At 41.7% G+C, this 17,898-nt stretch overlaps 1 protein-coding gene across 4 annotated transcripts in view; it reads right to left on the bottom strand.

Annotated features, from left to right (window-relative positions):
• The window catches only part of TTC7A (tetratricopeptide repeat domain 7A), a 158,911-nt gene that overhangs the window by 35,322 nt on the left and 105,691 nt on the right, over positions 1 to 17,898 (bottom strand). For 3 of the 4 annotated variants that reach the window (XM_065754827.1, XM_065754837.1, XM_065754857.1), the window contains 3 exons: positions 16,132 to 16,229; positions 11,307 to 11,441; positions 337 to 539 (listed from right to left, as the gene is read on the bottom strand). In XM_065754827.1, coding sequence (XP_065610899.1) covers positions 337 to 539; positions 11,307 to 11,441; positions 16,132 to 16,229 — 436 coding nt within the window. Of the gene's footprint in view, positions 1 to 336; positions 540 to 11,261; positions 11,442 to 16,131; positions 16,230 to 17,898 lie in introns of those variants that run through there. The other variant, XM_065754846.1, reaches the window with a different exon arrangement.

Raw genomic sequence — 17,898 nt, 5'->3', positions numbered from 1 at the left:
CTATTTAGTTCAGATCTACTTCCAAACACCAATACATTCCTTATTTAAATTGCATAACAGTAGAAAAAGCAGTAAGGACAATGAAGCAGAGAACTGACTTCCAAAACTATTAGCAGTTGTCAAAGTATTTATTTTTGACAACTGCTAATTAGTTAAAAACATTTGATCCAGTCTTAAAATAGAGGTTCAGGCTACCCCTTTTATTCTTCAAACAGTCACTTGCTCTAAGGATTAGGAAGACAGCAGCATTCAGAGCAAGCATCAACCCTCTTCTGTCATATTATAGTTAATCATGAATGTACATACTATAATGGAGCTGAGCCCCTGCAAACTCACCAGGCTGTGCATAATTTCGACTCCATCTGGATTCACTGTGAGTGCCTCATCATACAATTGCCTAGCCACCTCCAAATTGCCTTTCATCTCTGCAAGCCTCCCACGCATGTACAGTACAGCATGAGATGTGGGGAAAAGACTAGCTGCCGCCTGGATACAAAAGTCTGCTTCTTTGAGATGCTGTTGTTCCATGAAAAGTTCAGCTGAAAAAAATAACAGAAAAACACCCTACCATCAGTTGAAATAATTCAGACATCTTTCTTTATATTAATTGCGTATCATCTCCCTTAAACACATTAAACCACGAGGTCACCATCCTGCACAGCGCTTACTATGATTGGTTACTGTTTATTATCACAAGTGGAGACTGTGAATGGATATTCTGTAATGTTAAAGTCTCTACACAGACTTTCCTGGACCTCTTTAGGTGTTGAGGGAGGATGGCCTTAATGATACACCAGAGTGCTTCCTCAGAGGGGATGTACGCATGTGCTGAACTGAGCCCTGAGGAAGCAGGGCTGGTGGCTACTCGGAGCCCTCATGCATGCATGCAAAAGAACAGAATAAACCATTACTGTCTACTGAGTAGTTTAAACACGTCAGAGTAATAGGATACATCTGACCAAGGTGGATGTTAAATAACTTATTCAAAAGAGTATTTCCATATTTTAAAAAATAATTAAAAGTGTTTTTCCTCTGCTTACTCGTCTACTTTATGAAATAGCTGTCTCTGAAGTTTTCAAAGTCTCCATTAAAATCAAAAGGCTTCTATTGCAGAGACTTATTTATATTGCATGTTCACAAACTTACCTCCTCACACACATTCTACAGAAAATGAAAAAGGAGCTTTTGGAAGAGACTGCTCAGTAATTTGCTTTCTCATCTCTCAGCAGCGACGCTAGCATTTTTCTTACAAAGGCATACTGAGATGTTTGACTGTCAATCTGTTTGCTAATCAGATCTCTTCTCAAGTTAAACAAATTTCTTGATGTATTTCATTGTTAGGTTTTAGAACTCAGGTTTTCTTATGCATCAAATTCTATCACAAGGATTCAGAAGCGATACCCCATTTCCATCGACGCACATAAATGAAAAGGGAAATTGTTTTTTATGGACAGATACATACAGGTGCGTGTATATCTATATATGTACGTAAAATAATTTTCTCCTTGCACATCAGTCATTGCTCTTTAGCCCATAACCTGTTAGCATTCTATCCCTCAGCATCAGAAATATTCAAAGTCTCTTTTATTTTTTTAATTGATGCAGTAATGCAGTAGGTATTGACAGCTCCTGAGTTCAATCTGAAAAGACAAGTTCAGGCTCCAGAGTTAGATAAACAATTCTGAATTTAGACCCAACCTTAAATGCCATTACTTTTAAAGGTAAGTGAGTGTTCTCAGAAAGTCTCTGTGAGGGGGTAAAGCAGCTTGAAAGATTAGGTCTCTTGTATAGTTCTTAAACTGCCAGTTTTGGAGCATTGGGAGGGACAGATGACTCCAGGGACTTGACATGCTGACACAGAGCTTGCTGAGCAAGAGGCAAGCAGGAGAACATCCCAGTGCCAGTCCTGTCTGAACAGGGGAGGCTTCTTGGCCCATCACACATGGGCCTGGGGACACAGCTAGCTCTGCTGCTGGCATGTTGACCATGATATGCAGAGGTAGCAGCACAGCCGAACACCCAGTGCTCCTTCTGAGAGCAGAGTGAGACTACATCTATAAAAAGCTGGAATATTTCTTAGCCCTCCCAAAACTGTACTTCAGATAAATGTCCTTCTCCAAGGCTGTCAACATGAGCACAACAGTCTCTCGGTAAGAGCAATGTACTTAAAAATTGACTCATATACATTTCTGCCTGGTTAACCATTATGAAATCTCAGTATGTATCCCCTTCTTTGGCTCCAAGAGGGTGCAGCCATCTAATAGCAGAAAGCAAGGCCATCTATCTTGTCAAACTGAGTATGCACACAGCCTTACTCAAGAGTTTGTGGGAGGACAGTGTTTAACTTGTGCTTCCCAAGGAACAGAGCATGTTCCTGCCAAGAATTGCACAGCAGCTGATGCTGTACATGTGGTAATAATGAGGATGGAGATGTGCAAAGTGACGATTCACAGCCTGAAGATAAACACTTCGTTTGCAAAGTTAGCACAGCCCTAGCAGGGCAGAAGAAGAGGTGAAATCCTGGCTCTACTTGAAAGCAGCACAAGTTCTGGCGACTGTTGTATTAAAATCTCTATTAGCAACTAACAGCAAAATGTGACTTGTTTAATTTCAAAAAAGCATGAGGAGCAAGGTGGTTTAGATGTGAAATCATGCACAGCCTGTGATTCAATGCATAGAAAATAGGGAGTACTTATTCTTTCTTTCACTGGTGCCTGTAAATCTTCTTTGGTAATAACAATTATTTAGAGGAAGTGCAGCAACACAGAATCCGAATAAGATCTACAAATTGTATTTTATGGTACAGTAATGTAGCATATTAAAGTTCAATCCATTTCTTTGCAGGCTCAATAGTCAGTAAAAAACGATTTAATGGTGTGGGAGGCCTAATTTGCATCAAAAAAGAATGAGATTGGTGCTTGTGGGTTACAAGCCACAAGCTGGGTTACCCACCCAGATAAAAATAAACACTTTAGGCCTGCACTAAAATGTGCTTTCTGTAAACTCATTTTTTTTCTTACTTCTATTGCATACTCATTTCATTTACAGATGAACAAGATATGCTTACGCAACATGGAATAAAATCAGAGGCAGAGATCAAAGCCAAAAAACAAGGATTCAATGAATTTATCATGGATTACCACTCCCAATTCCTTTACAATGCCTGCCTTTGCATTTCCTGGGTTAGCCACTTCCTCAGGGTGAAACAGGCATACTGGATCTGAGATTCTTACTCCATGAAAGGTTTGTCACTTCAGGAAAGCCATTTATCAACCTCAAGCTGTTGACTACATTACTCTCAGCGCTGCCATTCTTTGGAGCTTTGAATTTGAAGGCTATCTTTACAGGCTTTCTTGCTATCTCTTACTTAATATCATCTTGATAAAAGCTTAAATAAGTTTCCACACTGTTTCAAACTAAATATTATCAAAGGCTCTCCCAGTGCTCACAGAAAAAAAAAAAAAAAAAAAAAAAGATCATCCTGGATGCACTACTAGCCTCTCTGGAGTAATGCTAGAAACTGAGCACAGCTGACTATAAGGAAGAGTTTGAACATTTTTGCCAAAAGTATGGGCTGAGAGAGAGTTCACTGCATGGACAGATACAGAGGTAGTAAGAATTGTGCATGGTCCCCTTTTATTCCCTTAATGCTTGAGCCTGCACCCACTGAGACCTTGAGCAGATAGCTATCTACCTAATTCCAAGAACCAGCCCAGTGTGATTCATTTCTTTACCAGATCCACCTTACACTTTGTACCTGTGCTCTTGCACACTACTGCCCATCCTCCTCTGCTGTCTTCTCTTCTTGTGGCTTCAACCTCCCTTGTCTTGACTTGTGATCCCACTTCCACCTGATACACCAGCCTCAGCTCATGTGAGCAGACCACAGCTCCTTCCACATGTGCCATTAGCTTCTAACACAAGCTCCTAGTTCTTCCAGCTGTGTCTGCTAGCACTTTCAGCTTGTCTATAGTGAGGACCCTTAGCCAAGTGAGAACTGCCAGAAGCATATAATCTACTCATTCTCCAAGGACTGGTAACAGATACACAGACCAAGAGCGCTTGCAGAGGACTGACAAAGCTGGGCCTCCTGCAGTCAAGCTCCTCCTTTTGTCTCCAAGGTAAATTATTTGTCAGAGCTCTGCTGAAGAGTCCATCTGAGCAGCAAGGCAGTGTAATCTAGTCATGTCTGCATCACAGCACCAGTCTGAGGAACGGAGTTGTCTGCCATCACCTTGAACACTGACTCTATTGCCTGTTTCCTAAGCATTTCAAAGCAGTGTCAGGAGTGATTGTACTTGTCACCACAGAAGCAGCAACAACTGTAATTCTAGCCAACAAAATCTATAGATTTGAAACATGTTTCTGCAGTGTGAAATACCCAAGAGTTAAAATCTCATTCCTTGTGAATCACGTTCAGCGTTATCCAAGATGCAGCACTTACTCCCACAAGCAGACTGTTCCACATCACTGTTCCGTGTCAGCCAGATCATCCACTCTCACCTACCCCAAAAATACTACTGTGGTGACATAGCCAGTGTGATGCAGCCAGATGACCAGCAGGATGACACACTGGGGAGCAGCCCTTCACACCCGAAGAAGGTGAGACAGCCAGCAAGGATGTGTAGAGAGGTGTTTTTTGTTCCACAGAATCCATCTGCTTGCAGGATCTATTAATACTTGTTATTGCAGCAGCCCACAGCCAGCTGGAAAGACCCACTCCTCTGAGACAGCTCTTTCATCAGTGAATGCAGAGCTATTACCATGACAAAGGGTTCTCTCTCTGTCTTTTCTTGCTGTCAGATGACGTTTAGTCATCGCCCCTTATTATGACACAACCGTGCATGCAGCAATTCACAGGCAGATCAGACAGAAGATTCATCCTGCATCCCAACTGTAATCACTTCATTTGATGAAGCCTTCAATACAGAAACGAAGGAGAACAGAACCTGCCACGTTCCCAACCATGTGAGCTCAACCATTCACTCTTCTGAATGAGGCAAGAGATGTACATTCTTCAAAGCTGTCCTTGCAAGCAAGCTGGTACTTAACTGGAGCCCAGGGACCTGTTTTAAATTTCTAAGCTGCAGGTCTCCCAGGGCCTGAAATGGCAAATGGGCTTCTTTAATTACAAATGCAGCATTACAGCAAACATTTCTGGAAAAGAGACAGAACTATCACAAGCTACTCTCTATGCTAAATTGTGCAGTCAAAAAATCATTTGAAATACCACAAAACTTGCCACAAGACACCTGGTTTCTTTACATGAAGTGGGGTGGTGCTCACTGCTCACTGGTGACAAAACAGCTGTTTCCTATCTGGGGGAGTAGAATACCTTAGGCAATAAGGCCACCACTGATTAAGGGTGGCAAAAAACACTGTTGGATGGACATCTTTTTTCTTCCTTTTAAAACATGTATTACTGGCTATAGTACTCCTACATCTCCATATTCCAGCCAAGTTAAGCATAAATTCCTATCTTCTGTCCCTCATAGGGATTAATTGTCTGGCTGCTTTCTTTGCCACTTGCCCAAAAGGTACTGAGCAGCTGAGAAATGCTTGTCTTTGGGAGCCTCTACCATTCTGTGGGTACCGCTGGCAGTGCAGCAGGTTCCTCTCCATCCATTGGCAAAGGATCCAGAGAATGCTTAACAAGGAGCTGCTGTCTGCTTCCCTAACAAATGAGTGTTCACATACGTGAGCATGTGCATGGCCCAGATTTTGAGAAATGCCACGTATGCTTTGAAGACCACCCATGCCAGTGGATTATCAGCCTGCAAAGCTTCACATCCTGCTCCAGCAATGAGAAACATCCAGAAGCCTCAGGAACAGGGGAAGAAATCCAAAATGCCCAGTATGGATGAGAAGAAGCCAAGAATGCTTTTGGCTTCTTTAATTAACTGTTGATGGAAAATAAATAAAACCAACCTGCAGAAGGTGTATGAAGGCCTACTATCTCCCCAAGGACATTTTATTGAAGAGAAGTGGGGAATTTGGCCTGCAGTAGAAGACAAGACCAGAACTTGCTAAACCAGAACCCTTAGTAGAACCACTGCTGGCTTATTAACTGCATCCGTAACATTTCAAAGGGGACCAAACTAGCTCACTTTCTACCTCTAGTATGAAGCGTTCCTAATCCCTCCTAGTCAGTAAACACTGCAGGTCATTCACCTTTGCAGTACACCTTCATTTCTCTCAGTAACAGCTTCATAGTAAAACATCTGCTGCCCCTCACCAGCCTCCAGCTTATCACACTGTCCTGTATCACTGTAAAGAGCCAAAAAATCAGCAGTGCTTATGGAGCTCAAGAATCTGAGCAGTAAATGGGGAGTTCTGAAGTTTCAATGAAAAAAAAAAAAGCACTAAAAACAAAAAGTCAAGAAAAAGTAAAATATTGGAATTGTATCAACAACTACTGCTGCATTGCAGGAGAGTATATGACCTCAGCTATTCTGCAACATCAATAAAGATGTCCTCCAAACCTGATAAACACCTTTAATGTCTGAGTTTATAATCTGAGGGGGAATTAGGATTGCTACAATCTTAGGGAGGGAGAGCATTTAATTACACATGTGCAAGCTGTGCAAACCTAAGCTGTGCTGGTGAGCTGCTCTCTTTGCTGTTCCTGAGCTTCCTCTGCCCACATGTGGCTGTACACATGGGCAAGTTGGGGTTGCAGATTCCAGCCCACTGGCTCCTACAACATTTTCTTGTGGAACAAAGCCCATCTCCTCTAACACAGCTTTTTCCCAGGAACTGGCCCATGCTGAATAAAATAAATAAATCACAAATGCTTTGTGAAGGGAAAAAAAATATATTCCTGCTGCACATAACTCAGGGGAACAGATGTTTTTCCATTAGCTCACTGTTCCCTGCTACACTGGCTCTCTTTACATTTCTTGTTTATGGCTTGTTCATTAGAATATTTTTTCTAAACTTATAGCATGTGAGTGAGCCAGCAGGTAGCTCTCTCCAGCACACTGTGACTACACGGAACAGTTATCAGGGTCATTTTTCTTTAAATGCTCCTTGGAATAAGCTTTAGGCCTACCTGGTGAGGTCTGCAGACTGTGCTTAGCAGGCATTTAGCCAATCTACGATCAAATTACCAGACCCACTTTGCTGTGAGTGGCCATATTTGGTAAAGTACTGGGCTAGTCAAGAAGCTCAATTGTCAGATATAAAGTACTGGCAAAGACAAACTAAGTAGACACTGTAGTTAAAAGTAAAGCTTAAAATAATATAGCAACAGGAGCTGGAGTATTTGAACTCTTATTAAACTGGCTTGCAGCATTCTAAAATACTCCACATAAATAGAGTATACTGTTATTACTGCTTAGAAATATACTCACGCATACTTCAGGCAAGAAATCACTCATTACCGAAGGAGTTTAAAACTCCTAGAACTATTTACTTTCAGAACCAACACACTCCGCTCTCCAGGTCAGAAGTGATCTTGTAAAAACATGGAATGAAAGTAAGTTTTGGTCATAAATCTGAACCATTCCAAACGTATTTTCCTTAGCCAAACAGCACAATTGTATTTTCTAAACAGAGAGGAGAAGTACTGGCATAATTCCGTAAAAGAAAAAAGAGAGAAAAACAGCTGCTAGGTCAGACATTTGTCTTGGTAGCAGGAACACTAGTATCACCAGTAATCTCTAGGATTCTCCTTGCAGCTCCTTTTGCAGCAGGAGGTGGAAGGAGTTAACTAGCTTTACCAATGCCACAGGAGTTCTCTGAAGGCTGATTCAACCTATCAGTCGTGAAAAGCAGAAAAAAGAGGAAAAAATGGGCATATGGATCATGTAAAGACCATCTCACCTGGAGCTGCACCACAGCAGAACTGGGCACTGCAGGGAGTTCCCTCTCCAACTATTCTCTGAAGTAGGGCCCTGACACATGGCTGCTTTCAGACCTGGGCCAAGAGTAACGTTTAGGCTCGTTAATGTAAAACCTAATGAGATGACTCTCCCTTTTTTAAAAAGCCATTACATTTCAAGAAGCTGCAGGGGAGGGTGGGTTATTTTTAAAAGGGGCCAGACAAGCTGTATTAATCACAGTCCTTCATGCAGAACACTTGAAAACAGCATGCCTAGTAGTATTCCCCAGAGCGTGCCTGCTTCAAGGTAAGGACCATGTCTCTAGTCTTTGAAGATGACACTTCCCTTACTCTTCTAAAGCTAACTGTGACTGCCTGCAGGGGACAGGAAGGTATGGAAGCCCCCTAAAGAAACATGGTTAGTTCCCTGATGCAGATGAGATCACTGCACTACCCAATGGTCCTACAAGAGATGGGTAGACGTAAGATAAACAGTGACAATTTAGTTTTATGTGGATTTGTGAAAAAGGGGAAGACTTGTTCTAGAGACCACAGATAGCTGCAGACCATAGATTGATGTAGCTTCTGGTAAGCAACCAGACTGATTGCTTACCAGAAGCTAAAAGAAGTTAGCTTGCCAAATGGCCAAGATGAAGTTCATGAAGCACTGCTGCAGGGAATGACAAAAAGCAGCAACCACAATAGTGCAGCACATGCAGACTTTGCATTTGTACTTCCAAAGCTGCTGCTTTATTATTTCCTATGTGGCTGCTTTGAAGAGAACTTTTCTGGTTTATACCCAGAAAAGTTGCAGATGAAAACCACAAGTCTGTGCCCTCTTATGCGCAAGTATTTTTAGCACAGCACAAAAAAGGATCATTATTTGGGCATAACTGACAGCCTTGCCTTCAGTAGCTGTTAACTGCACGTGTTCTTGTGCACTAATTACAGAATGTGCTAAGAGATGCACCAGGATCCCAACAAAAGCTCCCCGTTTTCAAGAGACTGAGAATGCTTGTGCAAAAGGCAGGCTAGCCCTGAACTACTACAGCAGCTATGGGTAGATGGTGATGCTGCAATCGTTCCCCTATAATGGCACTACCTGATGACTACCACAATGTGCATTAGCACCTTAGTGGGGTCTGGCTGCTGAGGGCTGCAAGAACAGCTTCACATAGCTGTGGAATAGTTTGCTTAGCGCATCTTTCTCCAGTGGAGGCCCAGACAACTCTGGATCCACCAGTTTTCATGGCCTGAGATATGAGGAATATGGTACCTGGAATGGCTCTGATGGAATCCAGACCAACAGGCTCAAAGCCTGATGCTCTGCATCCATATCACACCCGCACTCAGAAACATGACCAGCCGCATCCTCCTTGTGTCTGAGAAAGATAGATGCTTTGTTATTCATTTACTGTACTATGAGGGTAATGATTTTATCTAGAGATTTATGATTAACACTAGAAAGGTTAAAGTGTTAATAATGGTAAAAACACAACGTGCAAGTCTTTTCCCAAAGGCAAACAAACATTTCCCTCCATTTACAGATAGGAAACTGAAGTCTAAAAAAGCTAGGCAACTTGCCTAGAGTCACAAGATGAGTCACTGACTGAAAAAGGACAAGTCCCAGCTAAACCTGATAGAAATCTACAGCACACTGATGTGGCTCTTTCATAAATATGAAGTGACTCCAAATGCAGGCATCAGAAGCTTATGCTAATTGCTTGTTGCTTTCTACAGCTGTTAATTTTGCGGTGAGCTGTAGCACAAGAGCATGTGATGACCTTAGCTGTTGTTTACAAAATATTTCTATTTTGGAAGTTATTACCTTGTAACTATTCCTGTCTTCCCCTCCTTCCTGATGGGAGAGATTCTGACACAGAGGGCCAGGGATGCTTTTCTGGGCTATTTGAGTCACTAAACCCACCAAGACCACTAAGCTGCATCCCTAACTGTAACAGGCCTTAGTAATGAAATCATAAAGCAGTCACAATATATACTGTCAGAACATCAATCCTGTTTCAAATCCAGTTAAAGTAAACACGAAGCAAAAGAAAGTTTAAAATAAACCAACAGGACAGAAAAGTTACAGCTTATAATTTCTGTCTAAAAAAATTAACATCTCTGAGGAAGGTACACTGAAAAGTAATTGTAGCAATTCACAGCTAGGTCACAGCAAGCACTAAGCCTTTATTACTTTTGTCTTTTCACAGAGCAGTAAAAATAAGAACTGCCTCTAGCTATCTGCAGGATGATGGACAACAGACACCTGATTTCTCATCACAATAAACTCCTTTTTTTTTTTTTTTTCCCCAACCCAAGCAGCCTCCTCTTCAGCCTTAAATCAGAAGCATAAATGGAATAAAAGAAAACCCTGCCAGTGATTTTGAGGACCACAGAACTACGGTGAAATCATGAGTAAATAAAAGAACATGTGATTAACTTCAAGCATGATGCATTCCATTAGGTAACTTCTCTTTTTCTTAATAGTTAGCCAAATTGCAACAAACAGAATGTCACATATTTTCTACCTCTACTGAGGTCTCATTTTCTAGAAGAAAATGGCATCCCAAAAACAGCCGTAAAAATCTTTGCTGAGAAGCAGCATGAGACTACCAGGTTTTATGTGAGAACTGTCAATTGTAGATGAGGTAAATGAGAATTTGACAGGTTCTTCTGAATACATAACAGTAAATTATCAGCAACATTCTGGTTTACTTTGTTTCTTTTTCACATTACAAGTGGTAGCAGAGACATCTGAGAAGAAATCACAGCACTCAAATGTTATTTCAGGTACACAATGATGGAGCCCAACTGTGGAAGAAAAACTGTGTCTCTTAAAAGCAAAACCACAGGGTCAGAATTCCTTTTACCAGTCCTGAAATGCAAATGGTAGGACGCTGCTGTGCAACTCTCCTCCTCACCAAGGGCCCTATATAAAAGCCCTTCATGCGTTTGGAGGTCACCACTGGCCTTCTCACTATTCTTCTTTCCCTGTCTGTTTCAAAGTGACCTGCAAATCTTACAAGTCCATGGGAGATTCAAGCAGCCAAGAATAAAATGAGTGGAGGACCTTTTCTTGTTTAATCATTTTCACTTAAAGCTGAGGAAAAACTGAAATGTTGTCAGCTCAAATAATGTTTAATAGATTGTTTCCCAATCATTATCAGCAAAATGAAACTAACTGCTGCTATCAAATGACATTTGTTAATGAAGAACTGCTTCCTCTCCTCATTTAGAAACATATTTTAATTATGTTTCAAGTTTTCTGTGTTATGGAAAAATAGAGGTGAGCTAGAAAATCACATTACTGCAATATTTTATTTGTTAAGGTTTAACCAAGCAGTACTTCAAAAACTAACTGGGACAGATGTGTAGATTTACTGTTGGTGTAAGGTGATAACACTGTACCAATTTCAACTATTCCTTTAATACTCACACCATCTTATTCACCACTGGACAGTAAAGGAATTCCAAAACTTACCAGCTTGTAGCCAGATTTGTTCAAGAGTTGTCCACAGCTGCATAGGTCCTTGCTTCTTCGTGCTGTTCCGCATTGTTATTTCAGATATGGCTTGTTCCATTCTTGATGCAGCAAGGGAAGAGGCTCGCTGTGATCCTACGGACCAAGCAAACAAGAATGGCACTGCATTTTATACTTTCAGATATTTGGCTCATTAGCTAAGCAGGTCTGATGGTCTTCTCCAAAGCATCAGTTTTATGTAGTAAGAGTTACACTGAATTCTGAACTGGAAAAATATGCCCTATAAAAGGTTATTTTATTGAAAAAAAAAAGACTCTATTACCCATGGGCTGCACCTCAAGCAAGTGAATCAAGACACAGTAATTTTATAAAAGTCTGCTTATCAGCTTCATCGAGGAAGCAACTGCATTTTGCTCATTTGGAAAGTAGAATTCTATCAAGTTATGTCCTAAGAATATTTACCAGTAACCTGTTTTATAAGCATGCTGTCACTATACAATTGCAACACATGGTCCGCTAATGTAAAATGCTAGTACAAAATTACAGAGTAGGTCAGCAGCATTCACAGAACGCACAGATTTCAAGTGACATCAATATTGTCCTATTGGTTTAGAGACAGTGTCGTTTTTCATTTAACCTCCGGGGGGGAAGAGAGTTCAGTGCTTCGACTATATTAACCTTTAGTATGCGCTGTAACATTTACGTAAGAATAAAGGATTCAGCATGCACAGCTCGGGGAACAAAACCTCACATCAAAAGCTGATTCCAGAAAGAAGGTACAGACAGAGACCATGTTCTCAAGTGCAGTGTGCGGGAGTATATTTGGTGAGCCACCCATTCACAGGACTACCAAGAGGATGGCCACAAAGCACGGAGCTATGAAATGGGGCTTCAGAGCTGGCTTTGTGAAGCTTTGAGAACTAAATACTTTAGTATATATAGGTTTAATGTGATTTTAAGGTTGATAAGCTCTTTCTCTAGGTAACTTTTGTGACCGAAGCACTTGGGCTGATCTTGTAGACGACAAGATCTTGAAGCTAAAATCTCATGTTCTCTGACAGTAGCCCTTCAAAGAGCACTGTAATGGGTATTTGGAGAAGCTGGGGTAGCTCTAAGCATGGGAAGGGAGAAAAGGGCAAAAGCCTGTCATGAGATATATACATTAAGCAATGTATATATATACATTATATATAAATATACATTGTATATTAATATATTATATTAATAATATTTATATTATAATTAATAACATATATTAATATATATTAATATACATTAAGCCTCTTTTTAAGAGGAGTGGCATATTTTTCCATTTGAGAGGGCCGAAGAGAGAGCTGCTAAAGCACATCTCCTTGACAGCAGAGCATCACCTGTGAGGGCCATGGTGTCAGCAGGCCTCTGTGCACCCCATGCTCCTCTGCAAAGACCATGCAGCCTGGGAACAACACAGCCCGCAGCTTGTGTACAAGACCTCTGAGAGTGTACTCTCTAGGGAGAGGCCACAACTGCAACGCAGAGCCTGAAACTGCTATGGGAAATGCCTGTCCTGTTATCTCACCGCTAACTAATGTCATTCATTTCCAGCAACAGATCTTCAAAACAGCTCTGCAGTGCTCAGCACAGGCACCTCCCACAGCTCCCTTGCAAAATGCAGATATGCTCCTCCTAGATGCATTTTTAACATTCCTGCATATTTTCAAAGACATTCCTGACCTAATGTATCAAGAGATGACAGTGCAGTAATGCAGTAATTATGACTTCAATGATACAGTAAAAGCCACTCTGCGTTGTATGGAGAATTTATTACATTTAACAGTTTATTTAACAGATCATCTGCCTGTTTCACTGCACGGAATGCCTCCCTCTGCCCTGCCCACTCCTGCTCATCTCCCTCCCTCCACTTAGGAGAAATTTCACTGCAACAGAGCTCCCAGGCACTTGCAGGCAGAATGAGGTTGTTTAAGGCAGGAAAAATGAACAGGCATTCACCCTCAGCCACTCAGAGCATAGGCAGCTTCTTGAGCAGCAGAGAGGTGACATGAAAACTGCCATGTGAACAATTATCAATGCTGTTCAGGAGTACTTCAGAGCCGGAGCAGACCCACAATGGCAAACTCAAACACGCTGCATGGGCATTTCCTTGCAAGTCAGTGCATGGGGATGATGACACTGAAAGTGAACTCTGTGCATTTTGGACAGGTTCATGTGTTGCAGTGGGGCTGAACAGCCATTTCAGGTCTAATGGAGCATCCTTCCCTCGCAAAGGTGGCTTTGAAGAACATCACTATGAGGTACTTGCACTTGAAGAAACACAGGCTGGCTGCGCCTCTCCTTGTTAGCCTGGCAGGTAGCTGCTGGGGGAGGAAAGCCTGCATTTTGACACTGATCTTTGTCCACTGCTGTGTGTGCCTCAGCCTGTGCAGTCTTAAAAAGGGAACTCAAGTTACTCAGCAATTTACTGTCTTTGGCAGTTATATGCAAAGAGCCTCTGCTGTAAATTGCTAAGTAACCTGGACTTCCTTTTCATGTTGCAGTCTTTGATGTTTATTTTCTTTTCCATTTCAGCCTAAACAAGGAAGTAAGCCACACCAGGCAGTGATCAGCTGATCCATCCCCAGCCCTGCATGGTGTCAGACAGATATGTTCCTTGCTCTCAGCACAAATACAGATGATGGAAAGGCTCCATCCCAGCTGAAACTCACACGTTTGCTACTGCTATTCCTCCTCACCTCTGTACAGTGCCTCACAGGAAGGCTCCAATAAACCCTTTAAGGGCAGGACTTTGCCAGCCTGGCCTTTATGGACTAAAGGCATCAAACCACAGACCTGACCTTCAGGTGCATGCACCAGTGACCCTGGGGGTGGGCTGAGGGGAACAAGGAACACTGCCAGAGCCAGAAACAATGACAACTCTCACATGAAATGTTCCGTTCTAAAGGAATGTAGAACTTTACAGGCTAAAAAAACCCACAAAACCCGTCTCACAGAGCTTTAATGTCAAGCCTGAAAATACATGCAAATGTTGGCATAATATAGCACCTTTATTTGTTATTTTAGTGCAGTTTCTCTTTTTAACAGCTCCACCAGACAGAATACAAACTTCACATTTTACAACAAAGCCCTCGACACATTTTGAAAGAAATGATTAAAAAAAAATCTTTTGTCATGATGAGCTCCACATAGAAACCATACAAAAACATACCTGAATGATTTTGCTATAGCACTGTTACAAAACCAGGAAGAACTAAGTTTAATATTTTACATTTATGAGAAAACTGCTATGAGAATAGAAATGCACCTCCATAGATTTAATGGGCTTATAAGAAACACAGAATTCCCCAGCCTAAATCACTTGAGGCAAGAACATTATTAGATAAGACTAAATCACAAAAAGAATGAAATAGCAAGACAGCTGACTGATACCAGTGAGTTTAGTTAGGAACACTGCTTCAGTTAGGGGAAGATGAAGAAAATAAAGAGGAATTAATCTTCCTGGCAGCAAAGCTAAAATTCTAGCACAACAAATAATCTCATTGTGGCCTAACCGAGGGGGAGGCCGGTGTCAGACCCAGCCACAGTAATCTCCCTTCAGTCACAGCGGGGATCACAGAGCACTGTGCATTGCAGTGACACTGCTGCACGCTCCCTGGAGGCTGTACAATGGAAACTGGAGCCTGCTGCAGGCTGATGCCAGCACCAGACCTCCTCCCTCCCTCCTGCTGCAGCACCAGGAGGCACAAAGGGAGAGAAGCTGGAGAAGGGCTTTGCTGTCTCAGCTCCTGCTTCCTCCACAAGGGCCCCCAACGGAGACTGATAACCCAGGGAGTGAAGGCTCATTTGACTGCCCAGCATCAGGGATCATAAGGGATACTTCTGCAAATCTTCACAGTGACCTTCAAGTGATGACTATCCTAAACAACCACCAAGCACCAGGAAACATTCACATTTGTTCCCTTTTCCATCACTTTTAATACGCTGAGCAGCACTTACTGATTCGGAATACCCTCTTCATCTATCTGTGCTGAATTTGATCTGTCCTCTTTAAGTAATCTAAAAATCTACAAAATATTGATTCATACCTACAGTAAGAAAACAGTCTTACACAAAACATAGAAACATATCACAGCAAATGATATTACAAGGGAAAGGGAATAAACATTAAGAATTACATAAATATATGAGTATAGAACCAGTAAGATTACAACGTCATAAAAAGAAACACTCAGGACTCGATTATTGTGAAAAAAAGTAAGAGCAGACACGCTGAATAACGTTTTGATGCTTGAGTGCTTGCATGCTCAAGACCTAATCTTGCAATGCTTTTTAACCGTTGATGAGTGTAAATGGGGGTTAAACACACAGAATGGCAGGGGTTGGAAGGGACCTCAAGAGATCACTGAGTCCAATCCTTCTACTAAAGCAGGTACCCTACAATAGGTCACACAGGTAGGTGTCCAGACAGGTCTTGAATATCTCCATAGAAGGAGAATCCACAAGCTCCCTAGGCAACTTGTTCCAGTGCTCTGTCACCACTCCACAAAGAAGCTCTTCCAAATGTTTGAACATGTTTGATTTAACACAAGCCACGTACTTTAAATAAATAAGAACTCGTCATCCTCTTCAGCCATACATACTGAGGACACGACTTCAGTTTAACCAGTTCTCAGACAATCACTAATTCTCTAGCCTGAAAGCAAGAGATTTACTTAAAATGTAATATTTTTAAAAGTAAGTTTTTTTCTTTTTCCCCCAAGTGTTTCTCTGCATGCACATGAATATAAGAGTTGATGTATTTAAGATGAGAAAGCACAAATCATTTCCTCACCAGAATCATTATCACGAGCATCCGGGAGTGTGAGATGAAATCCGTTATGCTTTTTGATCACTGTTGTTTCGGTCACACTACTTCCTTTCTCAGAGCCACTGTAAAGAAACAAAACTGTTATCTGGCCATCTTTCAGCAGGGAAACAATGTCCTCCCCAAAGCAGGCAATAATCTCACCTAGCCGTCTTCTGGAACTGAAAATTTCAGGTGTTTCTTGAATGTGTCATTGTAACACCACCTACCCAGCAATGCATGAGAAATTCAGGCACTGAGAAACCATGCCCAGCAAGGGCTCCAGTCAGTGTGCTGCTATCAGTTTATTTGACTGCTGCAATCTTTGCCAACTACTAGACAAGGAACATGCTGACAGCTAAAAAGCCAGATCAGAGGAGGCCAACTACCAATGCCCCCCATACAGAAGAACCACTGCCCCTTGTTTTTTTCTGTAGAAAGACTGATTCATGAGTCTGCTGCCCCAATCCTTTTGAAACAGACCAATTACCACCTTCCAAATTTATTTATTTCCGAATTATCTTCTCTCCCACTTTTGTTCTGTTTCAAAAGAAGGAAAATAAAAGCTACCACACAGTACCACTTTATGAAAGGAAGCCTATTTGGTCTGCTGTTCCTCTAGACTTCTGTCCTTAAAAGGCAGTTCTTCAAAAGGGAAACTCCAAAATAATAACAACCCTGTATCTAATGATAATCACTTAGCGCTGATCTCCTGAGCCTTCCTGTCACCAAAGGACTGCCATCCCTCTAGGATCAGATGGATGGTGATGATATCTCCTCTCACCATCCATTAAGAGACAAAATATCAAAAAGAAAAGTGACTGCCCTGGCTATTTTTTCTGGCACACTTCCAAGCCTGCAGCTCAGCCTGTGGATAATATTCCTCCCAGGAAAGGGGCTGTCACAGCATCATTATTGCTGTGGATGCCCGATCCTCTGGTTTAATTAGTCCTATGGTACAGATTGCATAGGATTCCCTTGAATTTGTATTAATCTAGCAGAAGAATTACCTTGGGACTGGCACTTGGTTTTAAACATGATTATGCTGTTATCACAGAAGACAACAGTGAAAGATAAACCAAGTCTTGCCCTTGCCAACAAACAATCTAGGACTGAAAGCCACTTACTGTAATTTGTCATACTAGTAATCATATTTATAATAGCTAATTAACCTCTTACTAGGGCTTAGGGATCAAACGTTACAGTTTTTGTTAGTGAACCATGAATTCTTGGCCACTAACTGCTCATCTAAATTTCTGGCCTTGACTAGGCCTCTCTGTTTCCACACTGATATCCCATTTGAAATTATTACACGGTGAAAGACGGAAAGGAAAATTCACTTCTTAGTCCTGCCCCTCTGTCTTGCTCAGCCATCACTGAGCGTGTCACTGCCGTGGTTGGAGGATGTTGGTGGAACAGCAGAGGTGTGTACAAACGTGCCAGCTTTGCTTTATAATATTACTAACACGATGCTTTGATGCAGCAGTCACCACGAGGTCAGTGTTTAGGCACTTGGCTGAACACTGGTTTAGGCATTAGATTACCACAGAAAAGACAGGCAAGAAGTCTGACAACAGGAGAGCAGCCTTTAGAGAAGTCTTGCAGTGGAGCCTCAGCTAACAAAATGCATCTCAATACAGTCAGTGGCAAGAAGACTGCATTCTGTGAAAAAGCAGCTTTCAACAAAAGATAATCCTTTATTCTGAAGGGCTGAAAGTTGCAGTCCTTGAGAGCTGAAAAGTACCAAAGAAGGCA

This window comes from Cyrtonyx montezumae, unplaced genomic scaffold, assembly GCF_038088225.1.
Source record: "Cyrtonyx montezumae isolate F1298 unplaced genomic scaffold, pur_monq_1.0 scaffold_0, whole genome shotgun sequence".
Classification (NCBI taxonomy): domain Eukaryota; kingdom Metazoa; phylum Chordata; class Aves; order Galliformes; family Odontophoridae; genus Cyrtonyx; species Cyrtonyx montezumae.
This window is presented reverse-complemented; position numbering and strand designations above follow the sequence as displayed.